The sequence below is a fragment of the Podarcis vaucheri genome (assembly GCF_965113315.1).
Source record: "Podarcis vaucheri genome assembly, chromosome: 10".
NCBI lineage: Eukaryota > Metazoa > Chordata > Lepidosauria > Squamata > Lacertidae > Podarcis > Podarcis vaucheri.
The window spans coordinates 15165477-15184282 of NC_138748.1; the positions used below are offsets into that span (position 1 = coordinate 15165477).

Below are 18806 nucleotides of genomic sequence, written 5' to 3' on the forward strand. Positions count from 1 at the left end.
ATGCAGTACTGTTTCTTTTCTGCTACAGTTCATATTCCTTCAAAAACTTCATTATTCATCTCATGGTGTGCTGCAGCAAAATTGCATCATTTACACAATTAAGTACAGTCATACCTTGGGTTACAGGCGCTTTGGGTTATGCAATTTCGGGTTGTGTACTGCGCTGAACCCGGAAGTACCGGAATGGGTTTTGGCGCTTGTGCATGTGCAGAAGCACTGAATTGCGACCTGTGTGTGCGCAGACACACTGCGCTGCGGGTTGCGAACACTGAGGGTTGCAAACATGCTTCCCACATGGATCACGTTCGCAACCAGAGGGTCCACTGTACATAAATTATCATTGCATCATCCCAACCCATTTGTTTCAGTGCAAAGGAAACACAATGAAACTTGAGTGGAGGTTGAGAAGGGATCAATTGAGCATAATTTCTGGACTGACAGCAACAGCAATTACTAGTCATATTGACTGGACTGCTTTCCATTCTGGAGATGGGGCAAATAAGTGAACATTGGCAATTGCTGCTCCTGTTTCCATATTTTCCAACGTCCCTTGATGCCACCTTTAAGAATAAAGATGTGTAAGATCTGTTCAGATTATGACTTGAACACCAGAGGGCTTTATAAAAAGGTGGATTGGGGTATTGTACAGGTGTGCACAGAAGCCTTTTCCTTGACATTTCCAGGTGTGTTGGGCTCCTCTTTTGACCTTCATGTCTTTAACACAGAGGTCTTCAGAGAGTTTCTAGGCATGTTCAGTTGAAAATACTTGGAAACCTCCCTCAAATCAGGAACGCTGAGCAAGGCTTTAATAAGAGAAACACACTTTATAAAAGCACTGTCAAGGTGAAATTTGGTTGTCAAAACTTTAAAATGACAGTAACCCCCCCCAAAAAAAAAACCTTTAAAATGACAATAAAAAAAATAATCCTGTGCCAATTTATACCTCAGTAGCTGAAGATCTATATTGGGTACGTAGCCAGAATTTAGTGAGTTTTTAAAAAGTAAAATAAAATACACATTACCGAATTTACTAGATTGTTGCAGTTACTCTACTTAGGAAGCATTATATTCCATAAACATAAAAATGCACTTAGTGTGTGTTTTTTTCTAATATAAAAGCCATATAAATCGAATGCGTAAATTCCTTATCCTTATGTAACAGAGCTTGTAAACCATAACAGGTTTATTTTTTCTCCTTTTACCAACAAAATATTTTCAAGAATTTTGATAAAAGTCATAATTTCTTTCATGGTTTCTTACTCAATGTGTACTCAGTTGAAGTCCTTTGATTGTCCATTCCAAAACCACCTCATTCCCCTCTCATTTTTACATTAAACGCCAAAGGAATCATGGGCGATGTGTTCATGTAATCCCTTTGTCTATCGGAATAACATCAAACAAGGGGGAATGGACAAAACATGGTGCAAATGTTTAATTGTCTGTCACTGGAAGAAGACTGCATCATCTGTTTAATCCAGCTGATTACTTTTGAGTCTGTAATAAATAAGAACAGCCTGTCATGAAATGTGCTTGCAGCTTTGTCCCATCTAGGAAGATGTGCTCTCTCATTCCTTAGGGTGGCGATGTTCTTTGCTAATACTATTGGCTTAATTTGTTATGGGGGGACGACGACTGCAGAATAGACTACTGCAGAACAAGGCTAGATTCTGACTGACTCTACCATGAGGGTTTTTTGTTGTGGTTTTTAAAAATATGCATGTATTTTTTTGGGGTAGTATGGTGGCTAACTCTTTCTTTAGCAGCCTGTGGCTGATGTGCTTCCTTCTGGTTTTTGTCCATTCATTTTGTTTTGTTCATCATCTGCACACTGAATTTGTATCTTGAAATAAAGTTAAAAATCCCAGCAAGAAAAAGGACAAACACTGTATAACAATACAGCAAGGTCACCAATTAAGAGAAAAAGGGGGAAAGCAAATTCACTGCTGATAGGCTTTGAATATGCAAGTTTTGTAGCTGAATCACAGGTAGAAAAGCAAAATGTGCATCTATGTGTTTGTTTGCAATGGGATCAGAATGGCTTCCACACAGGAGATAAACAGAAAATGTGCACTATAACTACTTATTACAAACAAACAAACAAACAAACAAACAAACAAACAGGAAATTCTGTTGTCAGGTTTTTAAATAGATGTTGGGTGTCCTTCTGTCGAGGATTATTTAGCTGTGATTCCTAGATAGCCTTGAGGCCCCTTCCAGCTCTGAAATTCTATGATTCTTTGCTTGCTGGATTTGCTAAATAGGTTTGTACCTAATCATGAAGGGCTTCCATACTGTCACTACTTTCAGGTGGGATTCACCTGCCGGCAAATTCAGGTTGTGCAATTGAAGTTGATTTGGAACTCTTGTACAATAAACCTGTTTCCTTAAAATATCATGCTGTTGGTGATAAGGAATGTGACATTGGAAACTGTGGGATGACAGCTGTTTGATGCAACTAACCTTTCTGCAAACAAATCAGAGTGAATTCTAAATAAATAGCCAATGCCGTCTTAACCTCTCTGCAATTTGTGCAAAAAGAAAAGAGAAGAAATCAGGATGAATAGGTCATCTGAAAGTTATCATATTCTCCCTAATTTTTTATCAACCAACTACTGCTACTTCAGAGTAACTCCCAGTCCCATGCCACACATGTCTTTGCTGCTGCATACAATTGCTTAGGAAGGTCTTTATACAGGAATCCAGGGTCAATAGGTATAATATGACAAGGAAACATAGCATTTATAGTAAGAAGAAGAAGAAGAAGAAGGTGGTAAAGGACCCCTGACAGTTAAGCTCAGTTGCAGAGGACTCTGGGTTGCAGTGCTCATCTCACTTTCAGGCCGAGGGAGCTGGCGTTTGTCCACTCCACAGACAGTTTTTCCAGGTCATGTGGCCAGCATGACTAAGCTGCTTCTGGCACAATGGAACACCAAAACCAGAGCAGTGCATGGAAACACTGTTTACCTTCATGCCGGAGTGGTACCTATTTATCTACTTACATTTTTTGGCATGCTTTCGAGCTGCTAGGTTGATAGGAGCTGGGACCAAGCAACAGGAGTTCACCCTGTCACAGGGATTTGAACCACCAACCTTCTGATCGGCAAGCCCAAGAGGCTCAGTGGTTTAGACCACAGTGCCACCCGCGTCCCTATTATAGTTAGACTACAGACAGTCTAATGCAGGGCAATTCTTGGCCATAATTGGCAACCATATTCCAGGACACCCACATTGTTGAACATTCCCACCCAAAGTGAAAGTATAAACCAGTCAGTCCAACTCCCTGTTAGCAATGTTAGGTAAGGGTTTTCTATGCCATCCACTGGTAATACTCTATGTTCTGCTGTTGCCCTCAGGTCTTCAGACATCCCATAAGAATCTGGTTGAGCACTGTGAAAATCTTATAATCTTATGAAAGCTTTGCTTTAGGATTCCTCTGTATTTGTGTCAACTGATAAGGATGCAAAGAGACTGGGATAGAGCATTAATTGTCTCCCTTAAAAAACCTCTCCTAATTTATTGTCCCATGTTACAGGATGGAATGTCATCCAAATGATGGCATTTGGAGACTGTAATACATAGATGATTACAGACTGTAGCGGAGGAAACACTAGCATCTACTAAAGATTCCCGATAAATTGGTGGCTGTTTGGCTCCCTCCTTGGTGGGAAACTGGTGCAGGTGTTGCTGATAGTGCCAAGAGATCAGTTTCACTTCTTTTAGAGGTAGCTGCATGCAAGAGCAGTCCCCCTTTAGCCAGTCAGTGAAACAAGCAATATGCTTTTCCTGCTCTCTGAGTGTGAAAGCCTTGAGGATTGTGGCGTGCCTTTCATTTTGGACGATGCGACACTGGATGATGCAGCTCTCTGAGTGTGAAAGCCTTGAGGATTCTATTGTTCCTCTCATTCTGGGTGAGGAGGCACTGATCTTGATAGAGAAAGACCAGTGGTCGGGGTTTGTTTATTTATTCTTTTACCAGCATTGCCAAGCAAGTGCATTGTCTCTAATACTAAGTGCTCAAGGGTGATTTTAGGCTTGCCCCAGCAACCGGTGGCATAGCATAGGTTGCCAACATCCGGGGCCATGCAGAGAGGTTGGGAGGAAAACAGATAGAGGAAACAGGCACATTCAACTGCCTTATGGTGTCCATGTCACCCAGGAGATCACAGCTGCAGAGATAAGAAAAGTCATTCTATGACCCTCAACACTTGCCCACTGCTGCTTGTTCTGGGTGCACTCATTTAGTGCTCTGAGGAAGAGCATACCCATCCTACAAGCAGTGCTATTTTTATAGAAAAATAGGTGCCGGACCTCACCATTAATGCCTCTCTCATTCTCTTTCTGAGAGCCAGTGTGGTGTAGTGGTTAAGAGCGGTAGACTTGTAATCTGGGGAACCGGGTTCGCGTCTCCACTCCTCCACATTCTAGACTAGCTGGGTGACCTTGGGCTAGTCACACTTCTCTGAGGTCTCTCAGCCTCACTCACCTCACAGAATGTTTGTTGTGGGGGAGGAAGGGAAAGGAGAATGTTAGCCACTTTGAGACTCCTTCGGGTAGTGATAAAGTGGGATATCAAATCCAAACTCTTCTTCTTCTTCTTAGAATGGCACCTGAGAGGTGCCAGAAGTGAGTTCCTGTGAATTCCAGCTGGAAAAAAAGCTCTGTCTACAAGAGATCTGAGTTCAGCAGCACCGTCATGGCATAATTTCAGATTTTTTTTTACTTATTTCCCATTTCTCTAGAAGTCTCCCTCCCTCCCTCCCTTTTTTGGAAAACTGGAGAAATTGCTATTTTGTCATTCCCTCAGGCCCTTCACTCCAAGCGTTTCCTTGAGAGACTCCAATCCAATTAATTGCTAAAATAATGAAGAAAACTGTAGCAAAATAGGGAGTGTAACTCTTTTGATCTTACCATGCGCACAATGTTGTATTGTTTTCCTTTGGTTATTTCCCCCTCCCTTCCCCTGATATCTCATTGCTATCAGATTTCACATTGGATAGGTTTATATTTTATAAGGAGATGGACACTATTCAGATGTTCTTCTGAACAAATAGCTTGTGCTTGCGGCTGATGTTATGTTTGGTGTGAAGTCAGAAAAGATCCGTGCAAGTAGCTTGCACTTGTAGGTTCTGTCCATGACTGTTCAGAGAACTTTTGAATAGGCAAGGTCCCAATTGCATGGAAAGAGGGTGGTGCTGTGGGTTAATCCACAGAGCCTAGGACTTGCCGATCAGAAGGTCGGCGGTTCAAATCCCCGTGATAGGTTGAGCTTCCATTGCTCGGTCCCTGCTCCTGCCAACCTAGCAGTTTGAAAGCACGTCAAAGTGCAAGTAGTTCCTCTGGCGGGAAGGTAAACGGCATTTCCGTGTGCTGCTCTGGTTCACCAGAAGCGGCTTAGTCATGCTGGCCACATGACCCGGAAGCTGTACGCCGGCTCCCTCGGCCAATAAAGCGAGATGAGTGCCGCAACCCCAGAGTCGGCCACAACTGGACCTAATAGTCAGGGGTCCCTTTACCTAGGCTTTTATAGACATTATGCCAAATGCACATAGGGGAACGTCTATCAGGCCATCTTCTCACCTCTATGTGCATTTAATACTCGGGGTGTACACAGCCCCAAGATTCACTTTAAATCTGTATCCATGCATTATTATTTTTTAATCCATTCTGTTTCCAAGCCACTCTTATTTTCTGTCTATGTTTTGGGTTCAGTTTCACTATCATAAGGAATACAAGGCCACATTCACGCCATACATTAAAAGCACTCATATATTGGCCTAGATAGCTCAGTTGGTTAGAGCATGGTGCTGATAACACCAAGGTTGAAGGTTCAATCATGGTATGGGACAGCTGCATATTCCTGCATTGCAGAGGGGTTGGACTATAATCAGGGGTCAGCAAACTTTTTCCAGCAGGGGGCCGGTCCACTGTCCCTTAGACCTTGCGGGGGGCTGGACTATATTTGGGGGGGGGGAATGAATGAATTCCTTTGCCCCACAATAACCCAGAGATGCATTTTAAATAAAAGCACATATTCTGCTCATGTAAAAACACTTTGATTCCCGGACCGTCCGCAGGCCAGATTTAGAAGGTGATTGGGCCGGATTTGACCCCCGGGCCTTGGTTTGCCTATACCTGGACTAGATGATCCTCAGACCCTAACTCTACAGTGGTACCTCGGGTTAAGTACTTAATTTGTTCCAGAGGTCTGTTCTTAACCTGAAACTGTTCTTAACCTGAAGCACCACTTTAGCTAATGGGGCCTCCTGCTGCTGCTGCACCGCTGGAGCACGATTTCTGTTCTCATCCTGAAGCAATTTTCCTAACCTGAGGTACTATTTCTGGGTTAGCGGAGTCTGTAACCTGAAGCGTATGTAACCCGAGGTACCACTGTACAATTCCATGATCTCTATGACCACTTTAACAAATATGGCTTCCCTCCAAAGTATCTTGGGAACTGTAGTTTGCTAGGAATACTTAAAACAGCATGCAGCATCTAGTAGCAAAAATAGCAAGGGGACTTTACGGTTTCACCCTAGTTCTAGAAACACCCCACCGATGACGTTGCTCACAGGCCTTCACCTGCAACAGCTTCTTACAAGGGCAAGGACATTTGATGGCAGTTTTAAAACATTTGGCATGTGGGTTAATGAATACGTATAGGACATTATTGGCCCTATGAGGCACCTGGTTCAGGCCTATTTGCGGGGATCTGCGTGGACCTGTTGTTCCTAGTCAAGTCTGAGTCTGAATGAAAAGGGAAACATTCATCCGAGCCTCATCCTCTGTAACAAGGGAACCATTATGAAAACTCCAGGGATAAGCTTCTATGGATGCTGTGACCATTGTCGCCAGGCTAGCATTCCAGATAGCAGCATCCCCTGAGGAACTGCAGAGTGACATGCTGAGGAACCAGCGTGACAGAAATTAGCGTTTAGGGGACAATTTTGCTTCCTTTGGGAAAATGTCACATTCGGAAGACTAAAAATGTCAAGGTTTCGGTGCTGGTATCTATAAAGTAATAATCCAATGTTTGAACTGGAGGAATCTTTATTTGTGGCTTAAGGAGATAGCCTAAAATGACTTTTCTTTAATGATGGATTCCCACCCCATGCTTTTAATATGGGTAGTATGGGTCTATATTTTTTTAAAAATGTAGACTCCTGATGCCCTTCACAATCATCTCCCAATAACAGCTGACACAGTAAACTAGACCTTAGAAGGGCATTGAAAACAAATGAGTCACTAAAGGAAAGATTTGATTAAGGTCACGCAATGTCAATGGCAGGTGTGGGACTACCAGACTTACTAAAGTATATTTCTACTCCTATTATTTTCCCTTGTTGTGACACAGTTAAGTAGGCCTTATGGAGATGTTAGGGCAATTGCGCACCTGGCTGGTTTGGAACGGGTGTTTCCTTTCTAGCCAACGGGAGAAACTTTATTGCCTTCCCTTGGTAGTGAACAAACGTGAATGCGCGAAAAATATTACAAAGTCTTTGGGTTTAGTAGCATGTTAGCCTCTGGTTTCTTGCGCCTGGCTTTTCAGGTTCTATACTAGGGTAGGGCCAGATCTCAACCTCTTCCTCTCAGGAATGTCAACCTTTACATTTGTATGAGGCATCCCACCTGCCAATCATCTGATGTAATTATTGTTGAGAATTCCGTTCCACCTTAAGGAACAGATGTGTGGAATTGTTGCATGTCACATGTCTGTACATTCCAGCACAGTATGCTGGAAACTTCCATTTGTGTATAGCTTTTGCTTTTGCTGTGGGACGTGGGTGGCTCTGTGGGTTAAACCACAGAGCCTAGGACTTGCCGATCAGAAGGTCGAATCCCAGCAATCAAAAGCACATCAAAGTGCAAGTACAGAAATAGGTAAACGGCATTTCCGTGCATTGCTCTGGTTTGCCAGAAGCGGCTTAGTCATTCTGGCCACATGACCCGGAAGCTGTATGCCGGCTCCCTTGGCCAATAAAGCGAGATGAGCGCCGCAACCCCAGAGGCGGTCACGACTGGACCTAATGGTCAGGTGTCCCTTTACCTTTACCTTTGCTTTTGCTGTTCTCTCTGAGACGACATGAGAGAGAGACGACATATTTCTTTGTTCTGATTTATGTTTAATAAATCTGTAGCTATAGCATGACTTACGCCTCACGCCTGCTTCTGTGTGCGCAGTACACTCTGCTAATTGCGTGCCCTGGCTTTTGAAGTTTGGGTTGCTGATTTACGTCGGAGCACGGGCCGATGGAAGGAGACGTCCGAGTTGGGCTTGCCAGCTGGCCTCCCGGCCTCTCTGCATGTTGACAATTATCACATCAGGTGACCGGGTTTTGCCTTTTGAAAGTAGTTTAAATACAAACAAACCTCAAAGTGATGGTGCTCACAACTTTTACCTGTACCACACCTGACTTCCCATGTGATATGGGGGTCGGGCAGGTGGATGTGGTTTGGGGTGTGTGTGAGAAGGGCTTTGTAATTCAACCGTCAGGTCAGACATGCCGCAGCCTTGTTCTGCACTATGGGGTCCAGAAATCAAGAACCATGTATGGGTTTGATATATTTCATTTATGGACGCTGCTCAGTTTGGACAGTGCTCAGTTACACTTTCATGGGTCCCTTGATTGACTTAGGTTTATGATTAATGTACTGGAATATTTTACAGGGGTTTATAGGACAGTTACTGTCAAGATAAACTCATAAAATTGACAGCTCCGAGCGAAAGTCATAATTTTTAAGTTGTAATTTTTATTTAGTAGCATTACCGACAGCACACATTATTGACAAAAAACCAAAAAAAGCCCATTCTTGAAATGTACTTAGTCATTCCCTTTGGAAACAATATAAGAATCATATTAAGTTTTGAGGAATGCAGGGTTTTCCAGCTATTTTGGTTTTTTTTCCAAAGAAAAAGAACATGGGGGAGTGAAATAATATCCATGTTTTTGAGGACCCTGCATACAAATTAATGATCTGGTTCCTCTTTGGAATAATCAAGCTTTGGGACACTTTTTTTGTCTTTAGAAACATGTGCGCTTTGGGTTGTATTCATCTGCTTTTCATGCACAACACCCCAGGTTCAGTTCTCTTGCATCTCCAGGTAGGACTGAGAGCGAACCGAGTCTGAAATCCTGGCAAGGCAGTCAGTGTGGACAAAACTGAGCTAAGTGGGCCAACAGATCTTACTTGGTATAAAGCAGACTTCCTAACTAAGTCCTACTCAGAGTAGGCCCCACTGAAATGAATAAACCTCAGTTGCGTGGCAAGTTCCCTCCCCCAATGAAATGAAGACACAGGACACGTTAATTAAGGTTAATGGGCATAAATGGCCACAACTTTATTGATTACAGAATTGAAGGTATTGGCCTTAGGCATTGGCTCCTATCGCTACCTGGCATGGGAACCGGGAAGGGTTGAACACAAACCGTGGGTGTCCTGCTGAAGTACGCCAGCTAGGACCCCCACGGGTGTCACCGCTCGTGGACGTGCCGGCGGCCCTCACCTTACTAGGTCTCGGACAAGGCAAACGCCCCCGGAGTCCTCTACCGGACTACCCTTTTCTCGGGGGAAGGTGATGGCGTGTCCTTCCCCCCCATCCATTTGCATAACAATAGACCCCTGCCAATGCCTAACCGCCAAAACCGCGAAAGTTGTGACGATTTGCTACGAGGTAGGCGAAAAAACCAAAAGGCTGAAAAGTCGCCAACTTGGAAAAATTCCTACCAGGCCCCTTGCGGCGACCAACCGAAGTCCATAGCAAGGTCAAGACTGCCTAACCTAAGGGTGGGTGGGCTGGGAAAACTTCTCTGCTGCCGAGGAGTGAAGAGGGAGATCCCAGGGCGTGCCTGGCCTTAAATAGTCCAGGCCACGCCTCCCCGGCCCGCCGATTGGCGGACAGGGGGAAGGCGGAGAGGCACGCCCCCGGGGATTCCCTGGCTCTCGCGGGGCTAAACTCCAGCCCCGTGCTTGTGGGAGGGGCCAGCCCGCAACACCCTCTCCTCCCGAGGCTCAGAAATGGCTTTATTGAATATCTGAAACACTTCCTATGAAAAGGAAAATTAACTTCAAATATCTGGATTTGAAGATTGAAATAATATTGGCTTTTAGAAAATAGTTGGTTGTCAATTTGAGTGAATACTTTGAACAAGTTACTATATTTAGCTGACAGACAGCAAATCAGAAGTATTTTCATCCTCCTCCCCTTTCAAATTTTATTTTTATTTCTTCTGTTTCTTTTTTCCATCTCACTTCTCTTTGCTCCCATTTCTTTTTAGATTAGATTTTAAAAATATTTATTTTATTCTTGTATATTATAAAAAGATACTTTGTATCGGGTATAAACGTATGCATATCTGTTGATGAGTATCCATAAAATCACAGGTTTATTATTGGTATTTGTGCCTCAAAAGGTTTACTGATAATTTGCAGCTTAGTTTTGATTGCTAACTTTAGTTAAAGCAGATTTTCAATGTTAGTTAGACCCTGAGTCCACAGACAGCTTTCTGGGTCATGTGGTCAGCATGACTAAACTGCTTCTGGTGCAACAGGACACCGTGATGAGTGCCAGACTGCACAGAAATGCCATTTACCTTCCTGCCGCAGTGGTACCTATTTATCTACTTATGTTGGTATGCTTTCGAACTGCTAGGTTGGCAGGAGCTGGGCGCCACACCCCATAATGAAATCTGACTAGACTTAACCATCCAGAGGTCTTTACCTTATACCTGAGTTATTTGTTGTTTACTCGTCTTGGTCGTGTTCGACTCTCCGTGAACCCATGAACCAGCGCATGCCTTGGAAACTCCCACTTTCTTCTCAAAACTTCTTCTATTTTATGTCCATGGAGTTTTCATGGCAAAATACTGGAGTGGGTTGCCAGTTCCTTCTCCAGGTGGATCACATTTAGTCCAAACTCTCGGCTAATGACCTATCCATCTTGGGTAGCCCTGCACAGCATAGCTCATAGTTTCTTTGCCACGACAATGCAGTGAGCCATGAAGGGTATACCCTGAGTACACAAAGATGCTTCCTTTGTGGATGACTTACTTTGGAGATCATACTTGGCTTGTAATTTACGCTTCTGAGATGTAAAAACAACCTTTGTTCTGTTCCTCCCCCTGCAGATACCTCAAATCAGCTATGCATCTACAGCACCAGAGTTAAGTGATAACACCAGGTATGACTTTTTCTCCCGGGTGGTCCCACCCGACTCTTATCAAGCCCAAGCCATGGTTGATATTGTGACAGCACTTGGATGGAACTATGTTTCAACACTGGCGTCAGAGGGGAACTATGGAGAGAGTGGCGTCGAAGCATTCACACAGATCTCAAGGGAAACTGGTAAGTGGACATCAGTTTTTTGTTTCTTTTGATTTGTTTTGTTTTTTAAAAAACAACAACTGTGTTTAGTGCTGGCAAGTTGGTAAACTGTTGAGCAGTTTGGTTCTGCCTGCTCAGACCTGCATGGAATATTTAGCCCCTGCAGATACCTTTTGAGGGAAGTTGTGCATGTGGTGGCTGGTTTTGTTTCTCATTTGTCTCTCAGTGTGACATTTTTGCGCCCAGTTAGGAAGGAAGTGTTTTGAACAGGAAGCCAGGTAAATTAAAAGTGGCTATCAAAAAAATGAAGCTAATTCCTAAGCCTGGTTTGGAAGGTAGCAGCGGTAGTTAAATCTTTGATGGTTAACAAGCGATATACAGCAGAGATGAGGGCTCTGTGGCATCTCCGATTTTTCTGTTGGACTCCAATTCTCATCAACCCAGGCAGTGGTCATGGATGATGGGACCTGTAGTCCAACAAAGTCCGAAGGACCACATGTTCCCCAGCCCTGACGTAGACTGTGTATGTACCTTCTATTGCTTCAGTGTGCAACAAGGCAGGGTCATTAAGTACTTTTATACTAGAAAGTGGGTGTAAGAATGTAGCGTTCTCGAGGATATACGGCTCTCGCATGACGTGGTGACTATACTTTGTTGTCTTCTGGATTCTACACGTCAATTCTGAACTTGAGCTTTTAGTGGGCTTCAGATCCCATAAGGGAGCAAAGCTTACACCCAACCACCTTGCAGGCCTCACATTCTGCGCACACTGTGAGCCTGTCCTTCAGTGCTTTTACATTGGCAAATGGTACCTCAAACACTCTTTGGGCAATACAACACATCGAGGAGTGGAAGAAAAATATGCATTGTCTGATAATCAAGGGTTTTAGGTGTTGAAGTTCTACAGTTGGTATACCTGTTCCATTGCATTTTATGAAGTTCTTAATCTTGTCCATCCATTTCCCCCTTAACTCCTAACATTGTTGTTGTTGTTGTTTAGTCGTTTAGTCGTGTCCGACTCTTCGTGACCCCATGGACCAGAGCACGCCAGGCACTTCTGTCCTCCACTGCCTCCCGCAGTTTGATCAAACTCATGCTGGTAGCTTCAAGAACACCATCCAACCATCTCATTCTCTGTCGTCCCCTTCTCCTTGTGCCCTCCATCTTTCCCAACATCAGGGTCTTTTCCAGGGAGTCTTCTCTTCTCATGAGGTGGCCAAAGTATTGGAGCCTCAGCTTCACAATCTGTCCTTCCAGTGAGCACTCAGGGCTGATTTCCTTCAGAATGGAGAGGTTTGATCTTCTTGCAGTCCATGGGACTCTCAAGAGTCTCCTCCAGCACCATAATTCAAAAGCATCAATTCTTCGGCGATCAGCCTTCTTTATGGTCCAGCTCTCACTTCCATACATCACTACTGGGAAAACCATGGCTTTTACTATACGGACCTTTGTTGGCAAGGTGATGTCTCTGCTTTTTAAGATGTTGTCTAGGTTTGCTATCGCCTTTCTCCCAAGGAGCAGGCGTCTTTTAATTTCGTGGCTGCTGTCACCATCTGCACTGATCATGGAGCCCAAGAAAGTAAAATCTCTCACTGCCTCCATTTCTTCCCCTTCTATTTGCCAGGAGGTGATGGGCCCAGTGGCCATGATCTTCGTTTTTTTGATGTTGAGCTTCAGACCATATTTTGCGCTCTCCTCTTTCACCCTCATTAAAAGGTTCTTTAATTCCTCTTCACTTTCTGCCATCAAGGTTGTGTCATCTGCATATCTGAGGTTGTTGATATTTCTTCCGGCAATCTTAATTCCGGCTAGGGATTCATCCAGCTCCGCCTTTCGCATGATGAATTCTGCATATAAGTTAAATAAGCAGGGAGACAATATACAGCCTTGTCGTACTCCTTTCCCAATTTTGAACCAATCAGTTGTTCCATATCCAGTTCTAACTGTAGCTTCTTGTCCCACATAGAGATTTCTCAGGAGACAGATGAGGTGATCAGGCACTCCCATTTCTTTAAGAACTTGCCATAGTTTGCTGTGGTCAACACAATCAAAGGCTTTTGCATAGTCAATGAAGCAGAAGTAGATGTCTTTCTGGAACTCTCTAGCTTTCTCCATTATCCAGCACATGTTTGCAATTTGGTCTCTGGTTCCTCTGCCTCTTCTAAATCCAGCTTGCACTTCTGGGAGTTCTCGGTCCACATACTGCTTGAGCCTTCCTTGTAGAATTTTAAGCATAACCTTGCTAGCATGTGAAATGAGTGCAATTGTGCGGTAGTTGGAGCATTGTTTGGCACTGCCTTTCTTTGGGATTGGGATGTAGACTGATCTTCTCCAATCCTCTGGCCACTGCTGAGTTTTCCAAACTTGCTGGCATATTGAGTGTAGCACCTTAACAGCATCATCTTTTAAAATTTTAAACAGTTCAGCTGGAATACCATCACTTCCACTGGCCTTGTTATTTGCAGTGCTTTCTAAGGCCCATTTGACTTCACTCTCCAGGATGTCTGGCTCAAGGTCAGCAACCACACTACCTGGGGTGTATGAGACATCCATATATTTCTGGTATAATTCCTCTGTGTATTCTTGCCACCTCATCTTGATGTCTTCTGCTTCAGTTAGGTCTTTACCACTTTTGTCCTTTATTATGGTAATCTTTGTACGAAATGTTCCTTTCATATTTCCGATTTTCTTGAACAGATCTCTGGTTCTTCCCATTCTGTTGCTTTCCTCTATTTCTTTGCATTGCTCGTTTAAGAAGGCCTTCTTGTCTCTCCTTGCTATTCTTTGGAAATCTGCATTCAATTTCTTGTATCTTTCATTATCTCCCTCACATTTTGCTTGCCTTCTCTCCTCCGCTATTTGTAAGGCCTCGTTGGACAGCCACTTTGCTTTCTTGCATTTCTTTTTCATTGGGATGGTTTTAGTTGCTGCCTCCTGTATAATGTTGCGAGCCTCCACCCATAGTTCTTCAGGCACTCTGTCCAGCAAATCTAAATCCTTAAACCTGTTCCTCACTTCCACTGTGTATTCATAAGGGATTTGGTTTAGATTGTATCTTACCTGTCCAGTGGTTTTTCCTACTTTCTTTAGTTTAAGCTTGAATTTTGCTATAAGAAGCTGATGATCTGAGCCACAGTCAGCTCCAGGTCTTGTTTTTGCTGACTGTATAGAGCTTCTCCATCTTTGGCTGCAGAGAATATAATCAATCTGATTTCGATGTTGCCCATCTGGGGATGTCCATGTGTAGAGTCGTCTCTTGTGTTGTTGGAAAAGCGTGTTTGTGATGACCAGCTTGTTCTCTTGGCAGAACTCTATTAGCCTTTGCCCTGCTTCATTTTGATCTCCAAGGCCAAACTTGCCAGTTGTTCCTTTTATCTCTTGATTCCCTACTTTAGCATTCCAATCCCCTATAATGAGCAGAATATCCTTCTTTGGTGTCACTTCTATAAGGTCTTGTAAGTCTTCATAGAATTGGTCAATTTCAGTTTCTTCAGCACCAGTAGTTGGTGCATAAACTTGGATTACTGTGATGTTAAAAGGTCTGCCTTGGATTCGTATCGAGATCATTCTATCATTTTTGAGACTGCATCCCAGTACAGCTTTCGCCACTCTTTTGTTGACTATGAGGGCCACTCCATTTCTTTTACGGGTTTCTTGCCCACAGTAGTAGATATGATAGTCATCCGAACTGAATTCGCCCATTCCCGTCCATTTTAGCTCACTGATGCCCAGGATGTCAATATTTATTCTCGCCATCTCATTTTTGACCACATCCAACTTACCCAGGTTCATGGTTCTTACATTCCAGGTTCCTATGCAATATTTTTCTTTACAGCATTGGACTTTCCTTTCGCTTCCATGCATATCCGCAACTGAGCGTCCTTTCGGCTTTGGCCCAGCCGCTTCATCAGCTCTGGATCTACTTGTACTTGTCCTCCGCTCTTCCCCAGTAGCATGTTGGACACCTTCCGACCTGAGGGGCTCATCTTCCAGCGTCATAACCTTTATATGCCTGTTGTCTTTGTCCATGGAGTTTTATTGGCAGGGATACTGGAGTGGCTTGCCGGTTCCTACTCCAGGTGGATCACGTTTGGTCAAAACTCTCCACTATGACCTGTTCATCTTGGGTGCCCTGCTCGGCATAGTTCATAGCTTCTGAGTTCTTCAAGCCCCTTCGCCACGTCAACTCCTAACATACCCTAGTTCTTAAGTCATTAGCATGAGGTGCCCTCACCCTTCCGCCATCTCTTTGATCTTTATCTTGTGCTCATTAGAGTTGTTCCTTTTTGTCTGGGAAATTGGGTCTTCTTGAAGAACAATGGATTTTTTAAGCCTCCATTAAATGATGAAAGAGAACAGTGAATGGTGGGTGTGGTGGTTGCGGCATCCTGAAATATGCAGCCATGAAGTTTAATTTGCTCAGTGTCGCTCATGCAACCTATTCTCAGTGAAACTCTCACTACAGAGAATCACTCGACGTACTTGCTACTTTTCCACCCACAGTACCTAGGGCCGATGAGGTGGAGTGAAGCATCCTGCTTCGGGTGGTGGAATCCTATGGGGCAATGCCCCTGTGGGTGCCCCACACACCCCTGCTGCCATCACTGCTTCTGGCATGGTTTTGCAAGATCTCGCTGGAAGCTGCTACTGTGCAACCCGAGTAAGCAAGGCTTAGGCAGTGTGTGTGGAGAAGGGTGGCATCTTCCTGTTTTGCCTCAGATACCAATATGGTATGGGCCACCCCTGATTGGGTGGAGGAAGTCTTGGGCAAGCTGCCCTTTCCCCAATTACTTCAGTGTGACATGTGTTGGAGATCCCTTGTGAAGTGGACCAGTTTGAGAGAGCCCAGAGGCCAAAGTTACTTAGTGACCTTTATAGGTGAGTGGGCATTTGAATCCCAACCTCGTAGCCCAACTCCAGCATCCATTAACTATACCATCATGGGTCTTATCATGGCAGTATGTCTTTTGACCTTTAAAGCCCTTTGTGGCTTAGGGCCCTTGTATTTACAGGACCGCCTCTCCTGGTATGCCCCGCAGAGGACCTTAAGGTCCATGAATAACCATAGTTTAGAGGTCCCGGGCCCTAAGGAAGTCAGACTATCCTCCACCAGGACCAGGGCTTTTTCAGTGATGGCTCCGACCCGGTGGAATGCTCTGTCCCATGAGACTAGTGCCCTGCAAGATTTAACCTCCTTCTGTCGGGCCTGTAAGACAGAGCTATTCCGCCTGGCCTTTAATTTGAATTCAGCTTGATCTTTCATTTCCCTTCTCTTCCCTCTCCCTCCCCTTTTATGAAGATTACCGTATTTTTCGCTCTATAGGACGCACTTGTTCCCCTTCAAAAATGAAGCGGAAATGTGTGTGCGTCCTATGGAGCGAAGACGCCATAGCCCCACGACCCTCTCCTGGCTGGAGAGGTGATGCGCGGCTATGGCAGGAACCTCTACAGCCCCGTGTCTCCTCTCCAGCCGGGAGAGCGTGCGGGGCTAAAGCAGCCCCCCACCCCTCTCCCGGCTGGAGAGGTGACGCGCGGCTATAGAGGCTCCTGCCATAGCCGGAGGTCACCTCTCCAGCCGGGAGAGCGCGCGCGGGGCTAAAGCAGCCCCCCGTGACCCTCTCCCAGCTGGAGAGGTGACACGCGGCTATGGCAGGAGCCTCTCTGCTGCGCCTTTCCGCTGCTCCCTGACCTGCTCTTTGGGGCTGGTGGTGGGCTTCTCCCCGCCAGCCCCAAAGAGCAGGTCAAAAGGAACCTGAAGCCTGGAGAGCAAGAGGGGTCAGTGCACACTGACCCCTCTCGCTCTCCTGGCTTCCAAGGTAGCCGCCTGAACGCACTTTAAATGGCACCTTGTTTTAGAGTGGGAAAACAAGAGGGGGAAATTTCTCCCCCTCTCTGTGCAGCGCCTCCTGCCGCTTCACTGTTCTTGTTCTCCCCCCTCTAAAACAAAGTGCGTCCTATTGTCCGGTGCGTCCTATGGTGCGAAAAATACGGTACCCGCTCTGGAATGCCACAGCTAATTCTCCCCTGGCCTCCTCACTAGCCCTGGTGACTATCTAATGCTTATTGGATGGATTTCCCCCAAATTGATTTCTGAACTTTGAATTTTATTTTTATTCATGTTTTTATACTGTATTTTATCCTGCTTCTACAATTAAGTGTTTTTAATTTGTTATAAAATTTGTTAAGTTATAAATCTTCCCCATTGCTTATTAAAATTTTGGTCTTCCTGATTTCTGATTCTTCCGGCCATTTTGGCCATTTTGGCATAATCCATCAACTTGATCTATCATTCTTCTCTGATCGGGACTTTATCTTCTTTCCATCTCTGGGCCAATAACATCCGTGCATGCTTTTGCCTGGTTGCAATGTGTCCTTTGATGATTCCTGGGTGGAGGATAGGATGGAAAGGCATTTATCTGCATGTAGAAAGAAACACCTGACTTTTGCAAGGCTGGAATGTACAAGGGCAAAAGTCACCTCTTCTGCTCCTTCCCCTCTTCCCAACACTGGCAAACAGCCTCCAGATATTTGCCCACTAAGGAAGGCAGAACTCAGGCTAAAACAGGTTCCTCACTCCTACTTTTAACACTATGCAATTTTTGGAAAGATTTTTGGATCTTCCAGGTATTTAATAGCTTGCTGATGAACAGAATGGGAACTGTTTGAAGGACTGGTCTGGTGACTTAAACAAAAAAACCCAGCTCTTAGCAAAAGATGAATAAATTCTGCATTGCTTTAGGTTATGATAATCTGAGCCTTTAAAAATTTGCAAATGCATTTGACGGTCCTTTCTCCTTGTCACTTCCTTAACTATGCAGAAGAGAAAAAGGAACGGACTGTCGGTTGAAATGCAGCATAATGAAAAGGTCAATGCAGTACCACAATAACATGTCACAGGTTTATATTAGGCATCTGCAAAGATCACATGTAGTACACATCTGAGCTGAATATTAATATTTCCTGGGACAGTGGTGACAAATAGAAGTGAGAAAGTACTGATTCTAAAAATGCCCAAATGTGAAGATGTAATAAAACAGGGGTGTGGAGTGTTAGGCCTCTCCCCAGGCCACATTTCCTCTCCTCAGGACACATTCTTCACTTCACTCTAACAACAACAACAACAACAACAACAACAACAACAACAACAATTCTTTCTGATTGGGTTGCCCCAGCCACTCTGGACAGCTCCCAACAAAATATTAAAAACACAATACAATATCAGCCACTAAAAACTTCCCTGAACAGGGCTGACATCAGGTGTCCTCTAAAAGACAAATAGTTGTTTATTTCATTGACATCTGATGGGAGGGCGTTCCACAGGGCAGGCGCCACGACCAAGAAGGCCCTCTGCCTGGTTCCCTGTAACCTCTCTTCTCACAGGGAGGGAACTGACAGAAGGCCCTCGGCGCTGGACCTCAGTGTCTGGGCTGAACGATGGGGGTGAAGACGCTCCTTCAGGTATACTGGGCCGAGGCTGTTTAGGGCTT

At 44.6% G+C, this 18806-nt stretch overlaps 1 protein-coding gene across 3 annotated transcripts in view; it reads left to right on the top strand.

Annotated features, from left to right (window-relative positions):
* The window catches only part of GRM8 (glutamate metabotropic receptor 8), a 585307-nt gene that overhangs the window by 132987 nt on the left and 433514 nt on the right, over window positions 1–18806 (top strand). For all 3 annotated transcript variants that reach the window (XM_082239575.1, XM_082239577.1, XM_082239576.1), the window contains exon 3: window positions 11124–11340. In XM_082239575.1, coding sequence (XP_082095701.1) covers window positions 11124–11340 — 217 coding nt within the window. The remainder of the gene's footprint in view (window positions 1–11123; window positions 11341–18806) is intronic.